General features: G+C 64.9%; 1 protein-coding gene across 4 annotated transcripts; it reads left to right on the forward strand.

The window, feature by feature from the left end:
- The first annotated feature begins 1683 nt into the window (after window positions 1–1683).
- FCHO1 (FCH and mu domain containing endocytic adaptor 1) lies at window positions 1684–20808 on the forward strand. 4 transcript variants are annotated; one of them, XM_040990739.1, is made up of 29 exons: window positions 1684–1754; window positions 6087–6131; window positions 6273–6373; window positions 6702–6770; window positions 9176–9267; window positions 10153–10227; window positions 11145–11286; window positions 11385–11537; window positions 11685–11789; window positions 12574–12672; window positions 12753–12849; window positions 13482–13526; window positions 13653–13743; window positions 14332–14356; window positions 14837–14894; window positions 15373–15548; window positions 15784–15808; window positions 16200–16257; window positions 16701–16789; window positions 17356–17634; window positions 17965–18092; window positions 18240–18327; window positions 18458–18566; window positions 18856–19011; window positions 19265–19397; window positions 19597–19796; window positions 19902–19957; window positions 20166–20330; window positions 20634–20808. In XM_040990739.1, exons 4-29 carry the CDS (start codon window positions 6744–6746, stop codon window positions 20654–20656), a joined length of 2694 nt encoding a protein of 897 aa, XP_040846673.1. In that variant the 5' UTR covers window positions 1684–1754; window positions 6087–6131; window positions 6273–6373; window positions 6702–6743; the 3' UTR covers window positions 20657–20808. The 4 variants fall into 4 exon arrangements, with proteins under 4 accessions (XP_040846673.1, XP_040846672.1, XP_040846674.1 ...); XM_040990738.1 differs by having other exon boundaries at window positions 6273–6344; XM_040990741.1 differs by lacking the exon at window positions 1684–1754 and adding an exon at window positions 4111–4213 and having other exon boundaries at window positions 6238–6344.
- The last annotated feature ends 1408 nt before the right edge of the window (window positions 20809–22216 follow it).

The following is a 22216-nucleotide window of genomic DNA, read 5'->3' on the forward strand; positions in this document are numbered from 1 at the left end:
GACAAGCTGGCTGAGTCATTCCCAGGATCCAGAGCCCGGCCTGCCCCAGGGGACAGAAGTCATGGAATAGGGAGTGGGGTGCTGGGGCTGCCAGGCCAAACAGACATTGGGAGGCGGGGGGCTCCAGGAGAGGTAGGCTCCAGCCTCGGGGAGGTGGGCCATGGGGCAGTCGGGGGCAGTCCCGCGACCTGGCGCATCTTCCAGGGATCCCACGCAGGTGCAGGGTCCCAAGCAGGGAGTTGGATGGGAAGTGGAGCAACCAGGACTTAAAACTGGTACCCTATAAGATGCTGGTTCTGCAGGCAGCAGCTTACCCGACCCTGCTACTTCTGGTCCCCGCTCCCCAATCCCTGGGAGCCCCTGTGTGTGTGTGTGTGTGTGTGTTGGCACCCCGTGTGACTCCAGTCTGGCTAGTGGGTGTTCTGGGGAAGAAAGGCAGTTTAGGAACAACCTGTGGCCCTGTGGGCTAGACTGCCACCTGCAAAGGCCACATTCCTTATGGCAGTGCCTGGGTTCAAGTCCCAGCTGCTCTACTTCCCACCCGGCTCCAGGAACCGAGAGCAGACAGCAAGGAAGTGAGAGGGCCAGGCCGAGGCCCTCAGGCTGGACTGCTTTGGGGTGGAGAGGGGTGGGGGAGAGAGATGAGGGCAGGGCTGGCCACGCAGGAGATGGGGCAGTCAGTATGGGAGCTTGGGGTCGGCCGAACATGCAGCCAGTGAGGTCCAGAAGCAATGTGAGACAGGAACTTCAGCTTGTGCAAACGCGGAGTAAAAGCTCAGGGTGGCAGTGCTGGGAGACCCCCGGGTCAGAGCGCCCAGCTCCCTGCCCGTGGCCTGGGAAAGCAGTGGAGGACGGCCCAGAGCCTTGGGACCCTGCACCCGCGTGGGAGACCAGGAAGAGGCTCCTGGCTGCTGTGACCATGGGCGGGGTAACTCAGAAGATGGAAGATCTTTCTTTTTGTGTCTCTCTTTTTGTAACTCTGTCTTTCCAATAGTAATATAACAATAACAATAATAGTAATAATCCATTAGGCCGTAGTTGCCAGGGTAAACAAGGATTGGCTGGAGCAAAGTAAGATTCCGAGAAGAGAAGCTGGGCCTGGGCTGTCAGGATCCCGGCCCTGAAGGCAGGCAGGCAGGCTACCCCCTTGAATGACATCACATGAACAAGCTGCTATTTACAAGAAAGACAAAAGTCTTCCATTTGTTAGTTTATGATTCTGCCCCTCCCCAATGACCCAAACAACCAGGGCTGGGTCAGACCGGAGCCAGGAGCCAGGAGCGCCATGGGGTCTCCCTGCTGTAGGGGGTAGGGGGCTCAAGGCCTTGTGTCACACCTGCGCACGTGCAGAGAGCTGGATGGGAAGTGGGGCAGCTGGGACTCGAACCCACAGGCAAGTGCTGCCCGGGGAGACCCTGTCGCTGGCGATCAAAATGGACCTTGGTGAGGGTGAGATGAGGGTTGAAGGGATCTCAAGGTGGCAGGAGCGCTGCCTGTGTCTTTAAATGATGCAAATACGCAGCAGGTGGTGGTGGTGGTGGTGGTGATGGTGGGGCGGGGGGCTGTGTGTGTGTCCGTAGGGAGAGTGACAGGCGCGCGTCTCCGGCCGAGCCAATCCGAGGCGGGGACTCTGGCGGCCACACCCCCGGGGGCGGGTCAGCCGCGGCCCTGCAGGGAGGGGTGCGGCGGGCTGGGGTGTCCGTGACCGATCGGCAGGTGCCGGCGGCGGGCGCGGAGCTCGGCCAGCGCGGGCGGTGAGTGCTGCGCCCTGGAGCCCCTCGGGTGGCCGGGCCTGGCCGGGGCGGCGTGCACGGGGCGCGCCGGGGCGCTCGAGGGCGCAGGGCTGCGCGGTGGGCAGACAGGGGGTCGGCAGCGGCGGCCGTGGTGAGGGGGAGGGCGGGAAAGATGGGGAGCCCATCCTTGGGCCCGTCCCCACCTCCCGGCCTGCTCCAGGGCGAGGCTGGTCCCCAACGCCAGCCCCCTCCCCTCAATCCCTTTTATTCTAAAGCCTAGATCCGGGGCTGCAAAAAATCTGGGGGGTGGGGGGGATGCTCCTCCCCTTCGGGCTTGCACCCCAGAGGGTCAGACGGACACCCTGCCCCTGCATTTCCCCCCTGCTGACCTACAGGGACCAAGATAAAGAACCCAGCAGCCCCCACTCCACACACACAAACACTGGCTGTGAACCCCAAATCCAGGCCTGGCAGCCATAGGGCTTTGGGGGTCCCTGGCCCCTGCTCCAGGCTGGCTGTTTCCAGCCTATTGGTTCCAGAATGGGCTAGGGGCTGTCTCTCCACCAGAAGGACCCCAAGGTTGGGTATCCGGGGTTAGATCCCCAGCCTGGCAGGCATCAGCCAAGCCAGGCCTTGGGAGGGCCTAGAGCCGGTGTGTGTGGGGGGTCCCTGTCTCAGGGAGAGGGAGGGGGGCTGTGAGCATCTGTTGCCTGGGATGAAAATAAATGAAAGTAAATTAACATCTTGTGGGAGGCGAGCTGCCAGCTGGGGAGGTGTGTGTGGTGGAGGGCCTGGTGGGGGGGCCCACGGCCCTTCCATGTGGCTGGCCCCAGCCCTGGCCACACTGGGGACCTGGGGGACAGTGCCCAATGCAATGTTGCCCTTGAGACGTTGGGCACCTGTCCTGGCCTGAGGTTTGAGGCTGGGGCAAGGGGTGTGTGTGTGTGCATGTGTGTGTGTAGGGGACAGGGGTGGGGGCGCGGGCTGCCCACCCAGCCTGAATCTACTCAACCCACCTTTCTTAATGCACTCCGTGAGTTTGGAAGTCGGTGGCCACCCTCTGGGCCTCACTTTACTGCCCTGCCAAATGGGTAAATGGCCCCAGCTTGGGGGAGCAGGGAGTCGCACGTGACCCGGCTACTGTCGCCGGGTCCCCGGGCTCAGCCACGCTGGCGTCACTGGTGGGACTGCCTGGGACACACCCTGACCCATATACTGTCACCCACGGCAGGGAGGTGGGGAACCGGTTCCCGGGTGGGACCCTGAGTAGGAGGGGGCGGAGTGTGGAGGCACCAGGTCATGTCCTTGGCCCTTGGGGTTCCATCCCAGCAGCCAGCATGGGGATCCTGGCACCCCCAGCCCCTAGGGAGGGGTGAGTGTGTGCAGAGGCACTGGGGGGGCGCAGTGCTGGGTGCCCCTGTGAGTGAGAGGGCCTGGGGGAGGAGGGGGCGCTGTAAATGCTGCCCCAGTAATTATATGTTCCCTGGCTCGTTAGCTGGGATCACAGCTGACCTGCGGCTGGCAGGCCGCCCAGATCCTTGCATACACCTGTGTCAGGTACCCGTCTGTGCTCAATAGATGCTCCCCGTGGGACCTCAGATGCCCGACGCAGTGGGTGGGCATGCCTAGCTTGAGGGCCTGTGGGAAAGGCAGGAAGACCACCCCGCTTTCCCCCACCTCCCTGCGAGCAGGCTCTGCTGTGTGGGAGGAGGGGGGACGAGCCTGGCCCTCAACTGGGGCTGGAGGTCAGAAGTGGCCCAAGGTCACCCAGCAGGAGGTCCCGAGCTCCCAGCAGGTGGCCAGCCGGGCCCTCTTCCCCACCCACCCTACTGCACCGCCCCAGGAACTGATTCCGTTTCCGGCAACAACATTTCGTTTCACCTGCTGGTCAGCGGGAGGGACAGAGGCTGGAGGGAGTGGGTGGGGGTCAGGCCCCCTGCTGGCATGTGGTGTGACCTTGGGCAAGTCCTGGGCTGCCTGGACTCTGCAAGGGGTGGCCCTGGCTTCTTCTGGGATCAAGGTCTGTTTAATTCACCAGCCAGCTGGGGGTGGGGGGGAGGCGGGAGAGTGTCCTAGGCTTGGCGCGTGTGTGTGTGTGTGTGTGTGTGTGTGTGTGTGTGTGTGAGAGAGAGAGGGAGGGAGCAGTGAGCTTGTGTGCTGGGGGCAGGATGGAGGGTGACCTTCTCTCCATCTCCCCTCAGGGGTGCTGCTTCTCCAGCCCTGGGCCCTCACATTACCCCTTGCCATGGTGCACCTGTTTTTTCTCCCACCCCACCGCCCGCCTCTTCGGGGCAGGCAGTCCCAGGGGTGCTGGCTGGGCGGGAAGGGAGGGGAGGTAGTGGCGGTTGGGTGGTGGGTGGGGCGTGGCAGCTTCCTGTACCCCAGGACGACGGAAGTGCTGAGGGCCTCGTGGCGCCCGCTCCAGCCAGCCAGGAGCAGAGGGCTGGGGGCGTCCCAGCCTCAGTTTCCTGCCCAGCGTGGGTGAGTTGGACCCTTGCCCCAGGTTGCCACTGCGCCTCCCCGATGCCCTGGGGCCTGGGCCTGGGTTAGAGAGGAGTAGCAGGCGTCACTTCCTGGGCTGAGCCTCGGCCTGTGTGCCTGCCTGGGGCCCCCTGCACCCCACCACCACTGTGGCGCTGGGGGTGGGAGGGGTGATGGACGGGGCTGGGGCCAGGGCACCAGGCCGGGTTGACTGGAGGATGATGTGGTTCCAACAGGCTGACAGCTGAACTCCGTCTCCCTACTGTACAGTGGGGATGTCTCGCAAGGCCAGGGCTGGGGAGGCAGGGGGCAGGTAGAGGCCTGGACACGCGAGTGTGTGTGTGTGTGTGTGTGCGTGTGTGTGTGTGAGTGTGAGTGTGTGTGCGTGTGTGTGTGTGTGTGGTGGCGGTGGTGGCGGCGACCGGGGCAGGGATGAGGTGGGACCATCAGGAGCTGACCTTGAGGTCCTGGGCCACCTGTCCCACCCCCCCCCCACTCTCAGAACCTCTGGGTTCCCCACTGTGTGTGGCCCTGCGTGGCCAAGAACCTGGGGCTGGTGCGGTCTGCCGCTCGTGAAGTCTGTTTCAATTTGAAGATGTATTTAGTAGAAAGGCAGAGTTAGATGGAGAGAGGCAGAGAGAGAGAGAGATCTTCCACCTGCTGGTTTACTCTGCAAATGGCTGTGATGGTCAGGGCCAGGCCAGGCTGAAGCCAGGAGCCAGGAGCCTCTTCCAGGTCTCCCACGCGGGTGCAGGGTCCCAAGGCTCTGGGCCGTCCTCCACTGCTTTCCCAGACCACAGGCAGGGAGCTGGGTGGGAAGTGGGGCAGCTGGGATACGAACCAGCGCCCATATGGGATCCTGGCATTGCGTCAGTGGCTTATCCCACTGTGCCACAACTCAGGTCCTCCGTGGGGGAGGACTTCATTTTTTTTTTTTTTTAAAGATTTATTTTTATTATTTTTTTCATTGGAAAGGCGGATATACAGAGAGGAGAGACAGAGAGGAAGATCTTCCGTCCGATGATTCACTCCCCAAGTGAGCGCAACGGGCCGATACTATGCCGATCCGAAGCCAGGAGCCTCTTCCGGGTCTCCCACGCGGGTGCAGGGTCCCAAAGCTTTGGGCCGTCCTCGACTGCTTTCCCAGGCCACAGGCAGGGAGCTGGAAGGGAAGCGGGGCTGCCGGGATTAGAACCGGCGCCCATATGGGATCCCGGGCATGCTAGGCGAGGACTTAACCACTTGCGCCACCGCGCCGGGCCCGAGGACTTCATTTTAAGTGGGTCCCCTAGGAGCCAACACAGCCTGGCCTCACATACAGGCTAACAGCCGGTGGTGTGTTCTTTGGGCTGGGTGAACTTCTGCTCCTACTTCAAAACCCCACCTGCCATGACCCTCCTTCCTCACACACACCCAGGTCTGTGTCCACCTCTGTCCCCCTCTGGGCTGGGGGGAAGGGGACCTCTCCTCAGTGGTTGGATAGGGGCTGCATCACCTCACAGACCCCGGCATCCTCTGGGGTGCGCCAGGGTGGCACATGGCAGGGGCTGGGTGACTCCCAGAGGCCTAAGGACTCGGGGAGCAGGGGAGGGTGTACAGTGGCGGTCCTAACAGGTAAACTGAGGCCATGCCACCTGCCCCGCCAAGCCCTGCCCGCTGCCTTCCTGGTGCAGACACTGGGGTGTCCCCTAGGCTCCCAGCTGCTGCCGCCGCCACCGCGCAGCCCAGAGGGCTTGTGAATTATGGATGAAACGCAGGCTCTCCTCCGGTGACAGGCCTGGCTGCTGCCGAGCCCGGGACGCCCGCGGCGCTCAGCAACCCGGGGATGCCCCCAGCCCCCCGAGCCCTGACCAGACCCCTCCTGATTTACAGATGGAGAAGCTGAGGCACGGAGCTGGCCACTGATCGGGACGCAAGGTGCGGGGCGGGACACCACGGGGCCACCTGCAGGAAGGGTTGAGGTGTCCGTCTTGGGGCGGCCAGGAGGGATTCAGCACCTCCCCCCACCCTGGGGCCCCTGCAGGACGGACGGACGGACGAAGAACTCTGTCCCCACAGGGAGCGCCCAGCGTGAGGCCGCGGGGTGGATCTGAGCGCAGCCAGAGAGGGGGCAGGCCACGTCGGATCCGGGTACTCCTCCCACTGGCTGTGTGGCCTGGGCAAGTGGCTTCCTCTGTGTCCGGGTGGGGCTGGGGGCTCAGCCCATGAACTCCTACACATGCTGGAAAACCCCACCTCCCATGCCCACCCCTGTCATGTGGACTCCGCCCCTCTAGATGACCCCACGGGAACTGGCTGGGCAGCGGGGAAGAGTGGGGGGTGTCTTGCCCAGTTGTGACCCCTTCAGCTGGTCAGGGCTGAGGTCTCTCCTTGGTCCTGGCCTTGGTTTTTTGTTTTTCAGTTCCTCCTCCCTCTGCCTCCTCCATAGCTGGAATTTCCCCTCTGGCCAGGCCCCCGTGGCTCACGCTCGCCTCTTCCCTCTGCCAGGGACCACAGCAGTGGGGAGGGGTCTCCAGGGAGACCAGAAGGATGTCCTATTTCAGCGAGCATTTTTGGGTAAGTCATACTCTTATTTTGGTGGGGGGCTCCTGGCAGGACCACAGCAGGGACTTTTATGATAAAAGGGGAACAGGGCAGTTGGAAGTGGGAAAGAAAATTGTGAAAAGTCTCTTGGTTGGGGTCCATCTCCCTCCCTGTGCCTACTGCATCACCCTGAACCCTAGGGCCTGGTGCCCTTAGGCCAGCCTGCACCAACAGGACCCCCCAGTGTCTCCTTCAGCCTCCCCCATACGAGCCAGAGGGCTCCAGTGTGGCGCCAGACTGGAGCAGAGCTTCCAGGATCCAGGGGCCCCCAAGCCAGGGAGTTTCCACTTTCTTCCCATGCTGGGGATTTGGGGAAGTTTTCCTGATGGAACTCCCTAAGAGAGCCCTGTGCCAGCCTTGGGAATTCTGGGGGTGCCAGGGAACCAGTGGCACCTGGCCCTGCCCCTGTGCCTTCACTCTCCCCACCAGTCCTGGGAGGTGTTGGGAACGCAGAGGCCGCCCTGCACCCCATCTCTGCCAGCTTGTGTGTGTGTGTGTGTGTGTGTGTGTGTGTGTGTGTGTGTGTGGTGAGGTCAGGGTTGATCCTGACCCTTGGGGGCAATGGCAGGTGGGTGAGCCACAAGGCACAGCGCTGCCCCACACACAAGGCAGGCAAGGAAAATAGATCCCCTTCTTGGGGTTGTAGGGATGTGGCTCAGTTAGCGGATCTGGGGCTGCCTCCTGCAGTGCCAGGCTCCCGAGGGACCCATGCAGGATGCCAGGGCTGGAGTCTGGGATCTTCTAGACCCTTCCCCAGTTACAGGCACCCTGAGCTGGCAGCCAACAAGCCCGTTGCTAGGTGACAGGTTGCTCCTGGCAACAGGCACCGCCTCCCTCCAGCCTCCCCCTCCCCAAGCTGCAGCTCCTCTGACCACCACGCTGGCTTTCTTAAAGGGGCCTCACGCCTTCCTTGGCCATCAGCAGGGTTTGGGGCATCCCCTGGTCTCCCCCAAGGAAAGGGCTGGCTGCCCCGCCCACGCTACGAGGAAGGACGCGGCCTTGATTCTCAGGGACAATCTTTTATGATTGCACAAGGTGTATGCGCGGGCGCAGGCGGGCACGCCTGGTGGAGGATGCGTTTGAACGCGGAGAATATGGAAACCGCCCCTGCTTTCCTCCTCCTGGTCCAAAGATCAGGGAGTGGGGGGGCTCTGCAGCAGGCCCCTGGGCACGTGGCTTTCCCTTATACCTGCGTCTAACCATGCATGTGGCCCCTGGTTGGGTCTCACGCCTGGGACCGCCTCCCCTCCTGCCTGCCACCCCAGGACCCTCAGCCTCATGTGTGGGGTCGGGGGAGGCCGGCGCCGACGCCACCCAAGGCTGCCCTGTCTGGGACGCTGGCCAGCGCTTGGCTGTGAGTCAGGCCCAGATGCCCGCCTGGGCGCCCGTGCCTGGTGCAGCCTCTCCCCTGGGGAGGCAGTAGGTGGGGTGGGAAGGAGGGTGCCGTGTCAGCCTTCAGCCTGAGAGGCCCCAGGGAGCCCCATGACTGCTCCACGGCTTGGGCCAGGCAAGGAAAAGGCACAGGTTCAAGTCCCAACTGCTCCACTTCCCATCCAGCTTCCTGTCTGTGGTCTGGGAAAGCCTTGGGACCCTGCTCCCACCTGGGGGACCCGGAGAAAGCTCCTGGCTCCTGACTTCAGATCGGCTCAGCTCCGACCCCAAGTGGCTGCAAAAGCTGGATGGAGCTGAGCCGATCCAAAGGTGCAGGCATGCTGGAGTGGACATGTCTGCGCTGGGGTTTGTGACAGCTGGAAAGGGGACAGGAACTGGCCAATGCAATGTCCTAAACGTGTATCCCAAAGACAGTCGCAGTCAGAATGACCCTGCGATCTAAAGAAACACGAGGCGTGCCTCCAGGGCTCACCCAAGGGACCTCACCCAACAGCCAATGCTGGTGGACCCTGGGGTGCTTCTCTCCTGTGCAGCTCCAGTCTGACCATCCTGAGGCCAGGAGTTCCATCCACGCGGCCCAGGGACTTGGGTCATCCTCCACTGCTTTCCTGGGTACATGAGCAGGGAAGTGGAGCAGCTGGGATTCGAACCACTGGCCCCCACGGAACATTGGTGTCTCGAGCTGTGTCTGTACCAGAACGCTGGATCCACCTGCTCTTTAAGGACTCCTTTGATCACGGGTGGGGAGACAGAGACAAGCAGGCAGAAGGGAAGAGAAACACAAAGAACAAGAGAAATCCCGGGTTCCCTCTGTCGGGATCATAAAAGGCCCACGGACCAATCTCTGTGGCCACACGGTGATTGGCTCAGGCCTCCACCAATCCCTGCAGCCGAGAGAAGGCGCGGCTGCCCCCGTTGCTAGGCGACCGGGTGGGCCTGGGCATCCACGCCCCCTACTCCATCTCCATCTCGGGCTCTCTGTGCAGGGCGAGAAAAACCACGGCTTCGAGGTCCTGTACCACAGCGTGAAGCAGGGGCCCGTTTCCACCAAGGAGCTGGCTGACTTCATCCGGGAGAGGTGAGAGCCTGCACCTGCAGCTGGCCACGCCCACCGGGCCACGCCCACGCCGCGAGCCACGCCCACCCTGGCCACGCCCACGCCGCGAGCCACGCCCACCCGGGCCGTGCCTGCTCGCCCTGGGCCACGCCCACCCGTAACAGCCACATGCACCTGCTGCGGGCCACGCCCACTACCACAAACCACACCCACCTACACTGGGCAATGCCCACCCATCACAAAGCCACGCCCACCCATAACAGCCACATGCACCTGCTGCGAGCCACGCCCACCGCCGCGAGCCACACCCACCTGCACTGGGCAATGCCCACCCATCACAAAGCCACGCCCACAAAGGCCACGCCCACCTGTCCTGGGACATTTCTCCTCAGAGGGGAATCTACGCCAGCAAGCCACTTGCAAAGGTTTAGGGACAAGGGAGAGGAAGCCAAGACGTCCCCTTGGGTGGCAGCGGTGCTTGACCCTGCTGGGGCAGGAGTTGGTGCCCGCGGGCACTGAGCAGCAGGTCCAAGCAGGCAGACCCACACAGCATTCAGCCCTGGATGCCTCCTTGCAGGCTGGGTGCCCTGCTGGGTGAGCAGCAGGTCCAAGCGGGCAAACCCACACAGCACTCAGCCCTGGGTGCCCCTCGCAGGCTGGGTGCCCTGCTGGGTGAGCAGCAGGTCCAAGCGGGCAAACCCACACAGCACTCAGCCCCGGTGCCCCTCGCAGACTGGGCACACTGCTGGGTGAGCAGCTGACCCGGTGTAGTCACTCCAACATGCCACTTCACCTCTGCAGGAACCCACAGGGTTCGGGGAAATAAGACCCCAGGAGCATGGTGGGATGGGAGGAGGTGTGCCCTCTCCCAGAAATTTCTAGAAATTTCCACATCTTCCCACACAGGGCCACCATCGAGGAGACCTACTCCAAGGCAATGGCGAAGCTTTCCAAGCTGGCCAGCAACGGGACGCCGGTGGGGTGAGTGGGGGCGGGGTCCCGCACTCACCGCCTCGCCGACTGGCTCGTTCACAAGTCTTTCCAGAAGGTTCTGGCCTCTGGATTGGGATTACATTTTAGCTTTTGGGAGAAGAATCGCTGTTGGCTGAACGTGTGGTGCAGCAGGGTACTTCAGGGGCGCATGGCTGTCTGCTTGCTGGGGGGACTGGCAGTGGCATTCGGGGACCCCGCCTGTTGTGGGTTCGCCACTTCCAGTCGTCATGGGGATTCGGTGTTTTACCAAACGATCATAGCGCGCCCTGAGCCAGAAAGCAGAAATGCGCAGTTATCAGACCCAAGAAAGCTCTGGTGACGCTTACGATAACGTGGGAAGTGTCCCTGACGAGGCTCTGTTAAAAACCGCATTTTAATCAAAACCAGCAGAAGTTGGCAGGTTCATCAAAAAAGAAAGGCTTTCCTATGCACCCTGGGTATAAGTGAAGCGAGTGTAGATTTTAAAATATACTGACGTCAGTGTGCAGGTGGGTGGCAGGGTGGGAGTGGGGGGCCGGGGTAGGTGGGAGTGGGGGGCGGAGCCAGTGGCAGGGGTGCAGGCTGGGAGGTGGGAGTGGGGGGCCGGGGTAGGTGGGAGTGGGGGACGGAGCCAGTGGCAGGGGTGCAGGCTGGGAGGTGGGGGAATGGGGCCGGGGGCAGGGGTGCAGGCTGGGAGGTGGGGGAGTGGGGCCGGGGTAGGTGGGAGTGGGGGGCGGAGCCAGTGGCAGGGGTGCAGGCTGGGAGGTGGGGGAATGGGGCCGGGGGCAGGGGTGCAGGCTGGGAGGTGGGGGAGTGGGGCCGGGGTAGGTGGGAGTGGGGGGCGGAGCCAGTGGCAGGGGTGCAGGCTGGGAGGTGGGGGAGTGGGGCGGCAGCAGGAGGACGCTGTGTGATGCCCACCGCCCCAGGACCTTCGCGCCGCTCTGGGAGGTGTTCCGCGTGTCCTCGGACAAGCTGGCGCTGTGTCACCTGGAGCTGACGCGTAAACTGCAAGACCTCACCAAGGATGTGCTGCACTACGGCGAGGAGCAGCTCAAAAGCCACAAGAAGGTGGGGTGGGGAGTGGGGGGTGTGCAGCTTCCAGGGACGTGGGGTGGGGAGGGAGCAGGAGGGTCCACACGCCCCTCTCCTCACCCCTTCTCTGGCAGTGCAAAGAGGAAGTGGTGGGTACCTTGGATGCAGTGCAGGTGCTGGCGGGCGTCAGCCAGCTGCTCCCCAAATCGCGTGAGAACTACCTCAGCAAGTGCATGGACCAGGAGCGGCTGCGCAGGGAGAGTGGCAGCCAGAAGGAAGTGGATAAGGTGTGGGGCAGGGGAGGGGAGAGATGGGAGGACAGAGATGGGGGTGGAGCGGCCTGCTCGCTGCACCTGCGCCAGGGAGGGTGGGACAGAGCCAGCGAGTGGGTGTCGCCCCTTGAGTGTCTGCCTCCCACCCCCCCCCACCCCTAGGCAGAAATCAAAACCAAGAAGGCGGCCGAGTGCCTGCGACGCTCCGTGGACAAGTACAACTCGGCCCGGGCCGACTTCGAGCAAAAGATGTTGGACTCGGTGCTGGTGAGAGCCGTGCGTGAGTGCCCCTGGGGGGCTGCGGGGTTCCCTGGCTCTCTCCCCCAGTCCTCTCTACTGCACACCTCCCAGGCTGTGCCAACCTGCACCTGTCCGGGGGACCGTGGCACCTCCCACTTGTGGGGTACTCAGCCATTGCAGTTCATGGCCAGTTAGGCGTGGGTTGAAAAGGTTTTGTTAAAAGATTTCATTCTTTGAAAGGCAGCGTGACAGAGAGGCAGAGAAACCTTGCATCTGCTGGGTCACTCCCTGCACGGCCAAGGTGGCCAGGGCTGAGCTGATCTGCAGCCAGGAGCGCACAGACCCTAAGCACCTGGCAGCCTCAGCATTGCAATCAGCATTTTGCTTTTCAACTTGCAAGGGCTGGACATCTTTGTTCAAACAAATAAGATGTGTAGGCTTTGGAGAACTGACTGGGGTAGGAGGATGGGGTGAATGAGGTTTCAGGCGTGGCTGGATCCAGGTGCTCAACCAGTGTTGTCAGGAGGTGGTGCCCCTCCGCTTTGCCAAGTGTGGAGTCTCTTGTCTCTCTCATGGGGACATGGCTCCTGGGCAGATGTGTTCTTGGGGGGTGTGTGTCAGGGGAGCACTGTCTGTATGCTGGTACCCCCAGCACACCCCACTTCCACCCAGCCGCTCCTCCGCCTCCTTGCCCCATACTTACAAAGTGACTTATGGAAGCGGGCGCTTGGGAGGTTGTGATTGGCTGGGCTGGGTCGAGTGGTCCCGCCCCCTCCCCATCTTTCCCTTCCTTCTGTCCCGGTGGTGGCAGCGCTTCCAGGCCATGGAGGAGACTCACTTACGCCACATGAAGGCGCTGCTGGGCTCCTACGTGCACTCGGTGGAGGACACCCACGTGCAGATCGGGCAGGTGAGCGAGGCCGCCGGGAGGAGGACTGGCAAGGCTCGGGGCTCCTGCCAAAACCCGCGCCCCGCCCACGCCCCTTGCAGGTGCATGAGGAGTTTAAGCAGAACATCGAGAATGTCAGCGTGGAGATGTTGCTCAGGAAGTTTGCCGAGAGCAAGGGCACGGGCCGGGAGAAGCCAGGTGAGCCGGGCGGCCACGGGCCCCGGGAGGTGTGGAGCCAGTGAGGAAACGGGCTGACAAGCACACCCGGGTGGGTGTGGGCACCGCAGCACTGGGTGCCACCCTCCACTGCTTTCCCAGCTGGATGGCAAGTAGCCGGGATTCCGACCGGTGCCCGCTTGCTGCAGGTGCCCAGGGTGGTCCTGCTCAGTGACCAGGAGAAGGACAGAGGACAGGGTTGCCACCCTAGAGGTTCTCCCTAGGCATGGGTGCACAAGCCCGGTCGAGCCTGCCACCTACCCTCCCCCAGCCCCACCATGGCTCAGGGCCACCGCCCTGTGTGTGGGTGAACCCCCACCCTCACCCCTGACGGGCCCCCCAGCTCTGCCCTACGCTCCCCTGGCACACAGCGTCGAGGCCCCATCCACCGCATACATTCAAAGCCCAGTTGTCACCAGAAGATGCCGGAAGCATCTAGAACTAGCATTCCCATCTAGAAGTGTTACCCTCCCTTCCTGCCCGCTCCCAGCCGTACCAAGGCAGCCTCATTCATAACCGTCTCGGCTCGGGTTCTTGCTGCCCGTCTGCCCTTGAACTCATGACCTTGCCCCCACCCTCTCCACGCGTTTCCTGACCTTGTCTGTCCATCTCAGGAGCGGTGGACTTCGAGGCGTACAGCGCGGCCGCCCTGAACGAAGGCAAGTACGTCTGGGCCGGGCTGCCCAGGCTGGACCCCAGGGTGGGGAGGGAGGGAGGCGCGTGTGGGCACCGAAGGGCGCACGCCCAGGCCTCAGTCGCCTCTTCCCACTCCGATGTGTCCTCAGCGATGAAACGTCTACGGGGCGCCAAGGCCTTCCGCCTTCCGGGACTCACCCGGCGGGAGCGCGAGCCGGAGCCGGAGCCGCGGGCAGCTGTGTGAGGCGATGCCCCTGCCCAGCCCTGGCCCAGGCTAGCCCCCTGCCCATGCTAGCCCCAGCTCCTCCCGCTGTCCACGCTAGCCCCGGCTCCTCCCCCTGCCCAGGCTAGCCCCGATCCTCCCCCTGCCCAGGCTAGCCCCGGCTCCTCCCCTGCCCACGCTAGCCCCGGCTCCTCCCCCTGCCCAGGCTAGCCCCAATCCTCCCTCTGCCCAGGCTAGCCCCAGCTCCTCCCTCTGCCCAGGCTAGCCCCAGCTCCTCCCCCTGCCCAGGCTAGCCCCAGCTCCTCCCCCTGCCCAGGCTAGCCCCGATCCTCCCCCTGCCCAGGCTAGCCCCGATCCTCCCCCTGCCCAGGCTAGCCCCGATCTTCCCCCTGCTGAGGCTAGCTCAGTAGGGTGACCACCCAAGGTTGTCCCCAGTCCCTTCTGTCACAGCTAGTCCAGGGACTGATTGTCCAGGGAAGCCGAGGAGAAGCCCTGCCCCAGGCTGCCCGTTGGCTGAGGCTGGCCCCCACCTGCCCTGGCTCCCAGCAGGCCCTGGGTGAGCAGCCCCTACAGAGCCCACCTGACCTCTCTTCCTCTTCCTGCAGGGATTCGCTGGAGCCCGACTCAGGGGTGAGTGTCCTGGCTGGACGCGGCTTTGGAGCCTCTCACCAATCAGAAGCAGGATAGGGGTCCTGGGAGCGGGGCTCCGGGGGGCACCGCCAGGGTGGGTGGGACTCCAGGAGCACCACCAGGGTGGGTGGGACTCCAGGGGCACCCCCAGGCTGGGTGAGGCTCCAGGGGCACCGCCAGGGTGGGTGGGACTCCAGGGGCACCGTCAGGGTGGGCGAGGCTCCAGGGGCACCGTCAGGGTGGGTTAGGCTTCAGGGGCACTGCCAGGGCGGGTGGGACTCCAGGGGCTCCAGGAGAACCGCCAGGGCGGGTGGGACTCCGAGGTGGGGATGCAGGCACGGAGCTCCCAGTAGCGTCCAGCTCCTGGAGCCCCAGGGGCATCTCCCCAGGAATGGCTTCCAGCCTGAGTCCCGGCTTGGGGGTGCGTGTGTGTGCTGGGGGCAGCAGGGAGCCCCCTCATCACTGCACTCCTCCCCGCAGACCTGCCCTGAGGTGGATGAGGAGGGATTCACAGTGCGGCCAGACCTGTCGCAGAGCAATATCCTTGAGGTGTCCCTGGTGGCCACTGCGCGCAGCGTGCAAGCAGGGCAGCGTCCACCCTGGACACAGTGTCCACCCTGGGGATGCGGCTCATCCTGGATGCAGCCTCCACCCTGGGAACGGGACTTATCCTGGGGACAGGGCTCACCCTGGGGACAGGTCCACCCTGGACATGGTGGTGTACACTGTCATGGCAGAACCCCATGGCCAAGCAAGGTGGTCAGCAGGCAGGGGAACAGGGTGGTCAGCGGGCAGGGGGACAGGGTGGTCAGTGGGAGGGGCCTCCGGGGTGATCAGGGGGCAGGGGCCAGGGTGGCCAGCGGGCAGAAGGACAGGGTGGCCAGCGGGCAGAAGGACAGGGTGGCCAGCGGGCAGGGGGACAGGGTGGCCAGCGGGCAGGGGACAGGGTGGCCAGCGGGCAGGGGCCAGGCTGGGCGTGGACAGAGCTGACCCTTGGCCCTTGACCCACGGCGCACGCACAGCCGAGCCCTCGCGCTTCTCGTCCAGCGACTCGGATTTCGACGACGAGGAGCCGCGCAAGTTCTACGTGCACATCAAGCCCGCGGCCCGCACGCCCGCCTGCAGCCTGGAGGCCGCGGCCGCCCAGCTCAGGGCCACGGCGGGGAACCTGGTGCTGCCGCCGGGCGCGGGGGTGAGGGGCGGGGCCTCTGGAGGGGCGGGGCTACGGAGTGTGGTGAATCCAGCGGTGTGGGTGGGGCCTGGGATATGAGGGCGGGGTCCGTGGCGTGGGGCACCTATGATCTGTGCCCCGGATGTGTGGGAGTGTGTTGTGCGAGCCCCAGGGCTGTGGGCGGGGCCAAGGTGTAGGACTGATGGGGCGGGGCTTCTGGGCGTGGTCTGACAGGCCCCGCCCCTTCCCTCCACAGGGCACCATGAAGCGTCATTTCTCACGTGAGTCACCCCAGTCCTGGGGTCCCCGGTGTGGGTGACCAGGGCCGGGCCAGGGTGGGGGACACACGGGGACCCCCATCCGGGCCCCAGGGGGAGGAGGCCACACGGGGACCCCCATCCGGAGGGCAGGGGGAGGAGGCCACACGGGGACCCCCATCCGGGGGGCAGGGGGTGGGGGACACACGGGGACCCCCATCCGGAGGGCAGGGGGTGGGGGACACACGGGGACCCCCGTCCGGGGGACAGGGGGAGGAGGCCACACGGGGACCCCCGTCCGGGCCCCAGGGGGAGGCCACACCCCAGGTCCCGTGGCCGGCACCCGGGATCCGCGCGGAGGGGCCAGCGTCCGTCCCGGGCAGGGCAGGCTGACCGGGGCCTGCGTCTCTCCCAGGTGAGGCAGCTGCGAAGCCGCAGAGGCCGCGCTCTGCCCCCAGGACCAGCAGTGCCAGGTGGGTGCCAGGGGGACGTGGGGGCCCCGCACGCGCTCCGGGCTAAGAATGGGAAGATGGAGGCCGGTGGGGGACGCGGCCCCGTGCGCCCCGCAGAGCAGCGGCCGGCCCGGGCGGCGGGTGCAAAGGGGCCGACCTGCACGGCTGCAGCTGCGGGCCCTCCGTCTGCGGCGGGTGCAAAGGGGCCGACCTGCACGGCTGCAGCTGCGGGCCCTCCGTCTGCGGCGGGTGCAAAGGGGCCGACCTGCACGGCTGCAGCTGCGGGCCCTCGGTCTGCGGCGGGTGCAAAGGGGCCGACCTGCACGGCTGCAGCTGCGGGCCCTCGGTCTGCGGCGGGTGCAAAGGCCCCGGGCCGACCTGCACGGCTGCAGCTGCGGGCCCTCCGTCTGCGGCGGGTGCAAAGGGGCCGACCTGCACGGCTGCAGCTGCGGACCCTCCGTCTGCAGCGCGGAGAAGGCGCAGGACGAGCAGGCGCCCAAGAGCCTCTTCGGGCCTCCGCTGGAGTCGGCCTTCGATCACGAGGACTTCACCGGTGAGGGGGCGGGGCCTGGGAGGGGCGTGGTCCTGGGCGGGGCTTCGGTGGTGTGGGCGTGGTCACGGGGTGGGCGGGGCCTTGGGAAGTGGGTGTGGTCATGGGCGCGGGCGGGGCTTTGGGCGGTGGGCGTGGTCCTGGGATGGGGCAGGGCTTGTTAGGGAGGTGGGCGTGGTCAGGAGGCAGGGTGGGGGCCTGGTGGGTGGGCGTGGTCATGGGGTGTGGGCAGGACTGACAGGGCGGGAGGGGCCTGTGGGTATATGGGCGTGGTCATGAGGTGGGGCGGGACTGAAAGGGAGGTGGGTGTGGTCGCGAGGGGGCCTGGTGAGGAGATGGGCGTGGTCATGGGTGGGCAGGGCCTGGTGGGGAGGTGGGCGTGGTCATGAGGTGTGGGCGGGCCCTGCTGGGCAGGTGGGTGGGGCCATCGCTGTGTGGGCATGGCCTGGTAGGATGTGGGTTGGGCCACAGGGTGTGGGCGTGGCCTGGTGGCGGTGGGCGGAGCATTGTGTGGGCGTGGCCTGCAGGGCTGACTCCACCCCTTTCTCTCTCATCCCCGCCCCCTCCAGCCTCCAGCAGCCTCGGCTTCACCTCCAGCCCCTCCCCTTTCTCCTCTTCCTCCCCGGAGAACGTGGAGGACTCGGGCCTGGACTCGCCATCACACGCGGCCCCGGGACCCTCCCCAGAGCCCTGGGTGCCACGCCCGGGCACCCCACAGAGCCCGCCTGGATGCAGGGTGGCACCCCCAGAATCCAGGGGCTCGTTGGCCCCGCCGCCGCAGCCCCCTGACTCGCCACAGCACCTTGCTCCTTCTCCAGGCCCCTGGGGGCTGGAGGCCGGGTCTGGGGGTGAGTCCAGCACGCACAGGCGGGTTCGCAGGGGGTCCTGCAGGAGGGCCCCCAGGGAGGGATTGGCCCGAGTGGGTGCGAGACGCACGGTGCCCTTGCTTGGGATGGAGTCTGCCAGCTGTTAGAACAGGCAGGCTGCAGACGCAGGCACTGTTGGCCCGTGGCACTGGCCGTGTCCCAAGGGGGTATTTGGTTGCCACAGGGGGTGGGGGACGACCAGGATCTCGGGGCTCCACTCATTAGCCAGGCAGTGAGCAGGGCCCAGGTTGTGGGACATGGGGTGGAGTGGGTGCACTCATCAATGCCCGTTCTTGCATGCTCCCGCACCAGACCCCACGCCACTGGCACCTTCTGTACCCGCCAACCCCCCAGCCAGGGACAGCGGCCTGGAAGCCCCTACCAGGAGACTCCGCTCCAGGAAGGTGCCATGCCCCCTCACACACAGCAATGGAGACCTGGTAGGGAGTGGGGAGCAGGCTGGGCAGGGCCAGGCAGGGCAGGGCAGGGCCGGGCCGGGCCGGGCAGGGCTGGGCAGAGCAGGGCCGGGCAGGGCTGGGCGGGGGTTGTTCCCCAGGGCACTCAGCACCTCTCGCCTGCTCTCCCAGTCACGGTCTCTGAGCCCGTCTCCCTTGGGCTCCTCCACCCCCAGCACCTGCCCGGAGCGGACCGGCTTCTCCCAGCAAGGGGCTCACGGTAGGCGGGGCGACCCCCCACCCTCACCTCGGGGGTCCTCAGCCTGGACTGTGCGGGTGGTGCATGGGATCAGGAGGGGCAGGGGTGGCCTGTGACCCTGTCCATTCTCTTCCCCTCCCACCCCTGCCAGGGGTCTCCCGGGGCCCGAGCCCCGTGGTACTGGGTTCCCAGGATGCTCTGCCCGTGGCCACAGCCTTCACGGAGTACGTCCACGCCTGCTTCCGAGGTCCCAGCCCCAGGTACCCAAGTGCTACCCCCGTCCAGCGGGGGTGGGCTCGCGTATGCCGCGTGGCCTGCGATGATGGGGTGGCAAGGCCTACGCGGCAGCCGCGTTGATACAAATGCCAGAGTTAAGGGGGCGCCCCTGGAGAGAGGGTGGGTTTCAGCTTCCTGATGGCCTAAGAAAAAAGAGAAAAAGGAGATTTCTTTACTGTTCACCCTGCTTGCTTCAAAAGCCCAGGGCGCGGAGGGGGGAAGAGAGGGGGCAGGCAGAGGCCTCGGCCCACACCCCCATTCTGCACCCCACAGCTGCCTGGCTCGCGTCACAGGGGAGCTGACCATGACCTTCCCTGCTGGCATTGTGCGTGTGTTTGGGGGGACCCCGCCCCCACCCGTCCTCAGCTTCCGGCTGATCCACACGACTGCCATTGAGTACTTCCAGCCCAACACGGACCTGCTTTACAGGTAGTGGCGGGCTCAGTGGCCGCTGGAGCGGGGGACAGCCAGGGCCTCCCTAACTGCCCAGCTCCACTGTGCTGTGTGGCCTGGGGCAGTCATCTGCGCTTTCTGAACTCCGCCCTTCCCATCCCAACACGCCCACCCTCGTTCCCGCTTTTAACTGGAGTGAGAGGGAGGGGCAGGGCTGTGCCAGGCATGCAGGATGCTGCAAGGGCCCGTGCCAAGGCTGGGTGCCAGGTGTCTGGGTCTGCGTCCACAGCGACCCCTCCCAGAGCGACCCTGAGACCAAAGACTTCTGGCTCAACATGACTGCTCTGACTGAGGCCCTGCAGCGCCAGGCGGAGCTGAACCCCAACGCCTCCTATTACAACCTGGTGCTGCTGCGGTACCAGGTACTTGGGGAGGGGGCAGCAGGGTAACAGCCCGGTCCGGGAGACGGCCTTCTGCAAATGAGAGGGGCAGAGTCTCCAGAACCCCCCACTTAAACCTGCCCACCTGCCCTCTGCTGCCCTCTGCTGGAAGAGCAGTGTACTCCAGGCACCTGCAAATGTTCTCTCTCCCTCTCTCCCCCCATCCTTCCTTCCTTTCCAGTTCTCCCGCCCAGGCCCCCAGTCTTTGCCACTCCACCTGAACGCCCAGTGGCAATGCGGCCCAACGCACACCCAGGTTTCCGTGGACTATGGCTACCGGCCCGGTGCCACGGCCGTGCCCACGCCCCTCACCAACGTCCAGATCCTCTTGCCTGTAGGCGAGCCAGTGACCAACGTCTGCCTGCAGCCGGCCGCCACCTGGTAAGGGCGTGTGCGAGTTGGACACTGGCTCCCCCCGATCCTAGACACCTCCCCGCAAACCCCACATTCACTGGGCAGAAGTGACCCAGCGTGTCTCCCTGCCAGGAACCTGGAAGAGAAGAGGCTCGTGTGGAAGCTTCCAGATGTGTCCGAGGCCGGGGGTGAGCTTGGGGGTCGTGAATGGAGGGCGTTTGTCTAGTCCAGGAAGGGAGTGTGGATTAGGGCATGCAGCTACAGAGAGGGGAAGAAAGTTCAGCAGGTGCAAAGGCCTGGGGACACGTTGCGTGGGCTGACCACCCTCCAGGTCCTCTAATGGAACTTAAGGCAAACTATATGCTCTTCCTTTCCTCCCGCCCCCACCCCATCCAGGCTCCGGCCGCCTCTCGGCCAGCTGGGAGCCGCTGTCCGGGCCCAGCACACCCAGCCCCGTGGCAGCCCAGTTCACCAGCGAAGGGACCACGCTGTCAGGCGTGGACGTACAGCTGGTGGGCAGCAGTTACCGCATGTCGCTCGTCAAGAGGAGGTTCGCCACAGGTAGGATGAATCCAGAAGCCAGGCTCCCCCCATCCTCCCCTTCCCTACTCTCCGTCTGTCCCTGGGCCCCGGGCAGGTGGGAGGAAACTTGCCAGGGACTTGGGCTGAGCAGGTGAGGGCCAGGGGCCAGGTCCCGCTCCCCGGGGGGGGAGGTGGAGTCCAGAAGGAGGGCACAAGGCTGGCCTACCGGAAGACTGTGGTGCAGGTACTCGGGTGAGGGACAGCCAGGCAGGGGTTGGGGAGTTGGGGAGCAGGCAAAGGTTTCCCTCTGCTTTGTATCCCTCACTGCTTTCCGCTCCGCAGGGATGTATGTGGTGAGCTCCTGAGGCCACGCCCCACACTGCAGCCTGGTGCTCCCTGCCCACCCCGCTTCCCGCCCCTTGCCCACCCCAGCTCCTCCCACGTCCCTCCTGGCTCGGCTGCAACGCGCGAGCCGGCCTTGGACTGTTTGAATAAACACTTTATTTTCAAATGAAAATGCGCGGACGTTGGCTTGTGCCTGGGGAGGCAGAGGAAAGTGCCAGAGCTGTGGAGGTGGGGAGGGCGGGGACGCCTCAGCTGGGTGGGCCTTACCGTTGCCTGGCTTGCCTCCTGGGCACACACTCTCAGCCCAGCCTGGCCCTTGTAGGAGAGAGGCCTTCCGGTCCTGGGCACACCCCACTCCACACACACACACCTGCAGAACCCCGGGGGGCTAGGATCGGGCGGGGCTGGAGTGGAAGAGAGGAGGGGTTGGGCGAGCCTAGAGAACGGACGGACTTCCTGCTGAGGGGGTATTGTAAGTGGGGTTTAGAGGCATGAGTTGGAGTTTGCCGGGGGGGGGGGGGGGGGGAATTGGGAGGTGGGGAGAAGGAGGCATCCCTGGCAGAGAGGCCTGGCCGCTTTGGGGGGGTCGCGGAGAGGACACGATGAGACAAACCTCACGAGCGTTCCTCGTGCACCTGCCATATCCAGGCTGGGAGCACAAGCGATGTTCTTGGCAGCCCAAGGCCTGGGTTGGGCTTCGCCATGGCAGGATGGATGGAATGGAAAATGAGAAGGTGCTTCACGGAGACATGGCTTTGTCAAACTCCGCTGCGGGCGTCCTCCATGCTCTTAGGATGCCCACCGCTGTCTGAGAACCCGCAGACTTTTGCATCCCAAGAAGCCAGGGGCTAAAGCTGCTGGTCACAAAGGCCAGGGGATGCAGGCTCCTGTTAATCACCATCTTATGTGGAACTAAGCAGCCGGGGTTGGTTCTCCTGTTAATTATTGAAGAAAGCCACGGAGGAAGAGCAGCACGGCCAGCCTGCTGAGGGAGGGAGGAGGAGACAGCCCCGGGGTGGGGGTCGGGGGGCTCGGCCATTCACAGCCCAACCCGAGGGACGCAGGAAGGAGGGAGAGCAGAGGGCCTAGGTTGCTCCGAGGCACCAGGTGTTCTTGGCTCGCGATGAGCGTCCAGCGCACAGATGTCTGCTCCTTCAAGCCACCGGCTGTAAGGTGCCTGTACCCCTCCCCTGCACCCCAGCCGTCTGCAGCAGGGGTCACGCACTTCCAAGGGCACCCACAAGGGGCGAAGGCAGATGCCTCTGTGTGCAGGGGTGGGGCAAAGGGTGGTCCGAGATCCCGGGCGGAAGGCATGCGGGACCCTGAGCTGCTCACCCCACATCTGTGCGGGGCCCCAGGGTCGGGAAGCAGGATCTTACCCCCTCAATCCCCCTACCTCTCTGCTCTGCCTGCGCTGTTCTCCCAAGAGGGAGGGAGCAGGCCAGGGGCAGGGGGCAGGCCTGGCTCGGTGGCCTTGGGTGATGATGAGAGGGGACAGCAAAGCTCCCTGCGTGTGCACTGGCGCTCGGTCACAGCTGCGGCCAGACTACCACCTCACACGTGCAGGCTTGGGCACCTCA

This window comes from Ochotona curzoniae, unplaced genomic scaffold, assembly GCF_017591425.1.
Source record: "Ochotona curzoniae isolate NIBS_2020 unplaced genomic scaffold, NIBS_Ocur_1.0 contig_605, whole genome shotgun sequence".
NCBI lineage: Eukaryota > Metazoa > Chordata > Mammalia > Lagomorpha > Ochotonidae > Ochotona > Ochotona curzoniae.

What these genes read in the sequence shown, in the direction of transcription:
- FCHO1 (XM_040990739.1), top strand. Translation starts at nt 6,744, where the DNA reads ATGTCCTATTTCAGCGAGCATTTTTGG. An exon ending in CATGAAGCGTCATTTCTCAC is followed by an intron (nt 15,809 to 16,199) that starts GTGAGTCACCCC and finishes CGTCTCTCCCAG; the next exon opens with GTGAGGCAGCTGCGAAGCCG. An exon ending in CTGCAGCCGGCCGCCACCTG is followed by an intron (nt 19,797 to 19,901) that starts GTAAGGGCGTGT and finishes TCTCCCTGCCAG; the next exon opens with GAACCTGGAAGAGAAGAGGC.